General features: G+C 62.0%; 1 protein-coding gene across 1 annotated transcript in view; it reads right to left on the bottom strand.

Annotated features, from left to right (window-relative positions):
* LOC104278067 (transforming acidic coiled-coil-containing protein 1-like) overlaps positions 1 to 177 on the bottom strand; it is a gene marked incomplete at both ends in the record, with an annotated part of 1,707 nt that extends 1,530 nt beyond the window's left edge. Inside the window, one exon of the mRNA XM_009874921.1 lies at positions 101 to 177. Coding sequence (XP_009873223.1) covers positions 101 to 177 — 77 coding nt within the window. The remainder of the gene's footprint in view (positions 1 to 100) is intronic.
* Positions 178 to 274: the final 97 nt, after the last annotated feature.

The raw sequence follows: 274 nt of genomic DNA, 5'->3' as shown, positions 1-274 counted from the left end.
CCAGCACCCACCCGACGGACCCCGAGCCAGCCCTGCTAACCCACCAGGGAACATGCGGAGCGCGGCGCTGCACAGGGCACCGGCAGGTGAAGGCTTTTACCTCATCTCTAAGACTTCCTGGCGACTCTCTTCATACTTCTTCTTCCACTCGTTTGCTTCGATCTCCTTCGTGATGATCTAGGTTGCAGCAGACACAGGAGCCTCGGGACGTGCTCTGGGTGGTTTCCCCGGCTGCCCCACGGAATCAGCAGGGCCCCCACCCGCCAAGACCAGC

This window comes from Apaloderma vittatum, unplaced genomic scaffold (genome assembly GCF_000703405.1).
Source record: "Apaloderma vittatum isolate BGI_N311 unplaced genomic scaffold, ASM70340v1 scaffold37728, whole genome shotgun sequence".
NCBI lineage: Eukaryota > Metazoa > Chordata > Aves > Trogoniformes > Trogonidae > Apaloderma > Apaloderma vittatum.
This window is presented reverse-complemented; position numbering and strand designations above follow the sequence as displayed.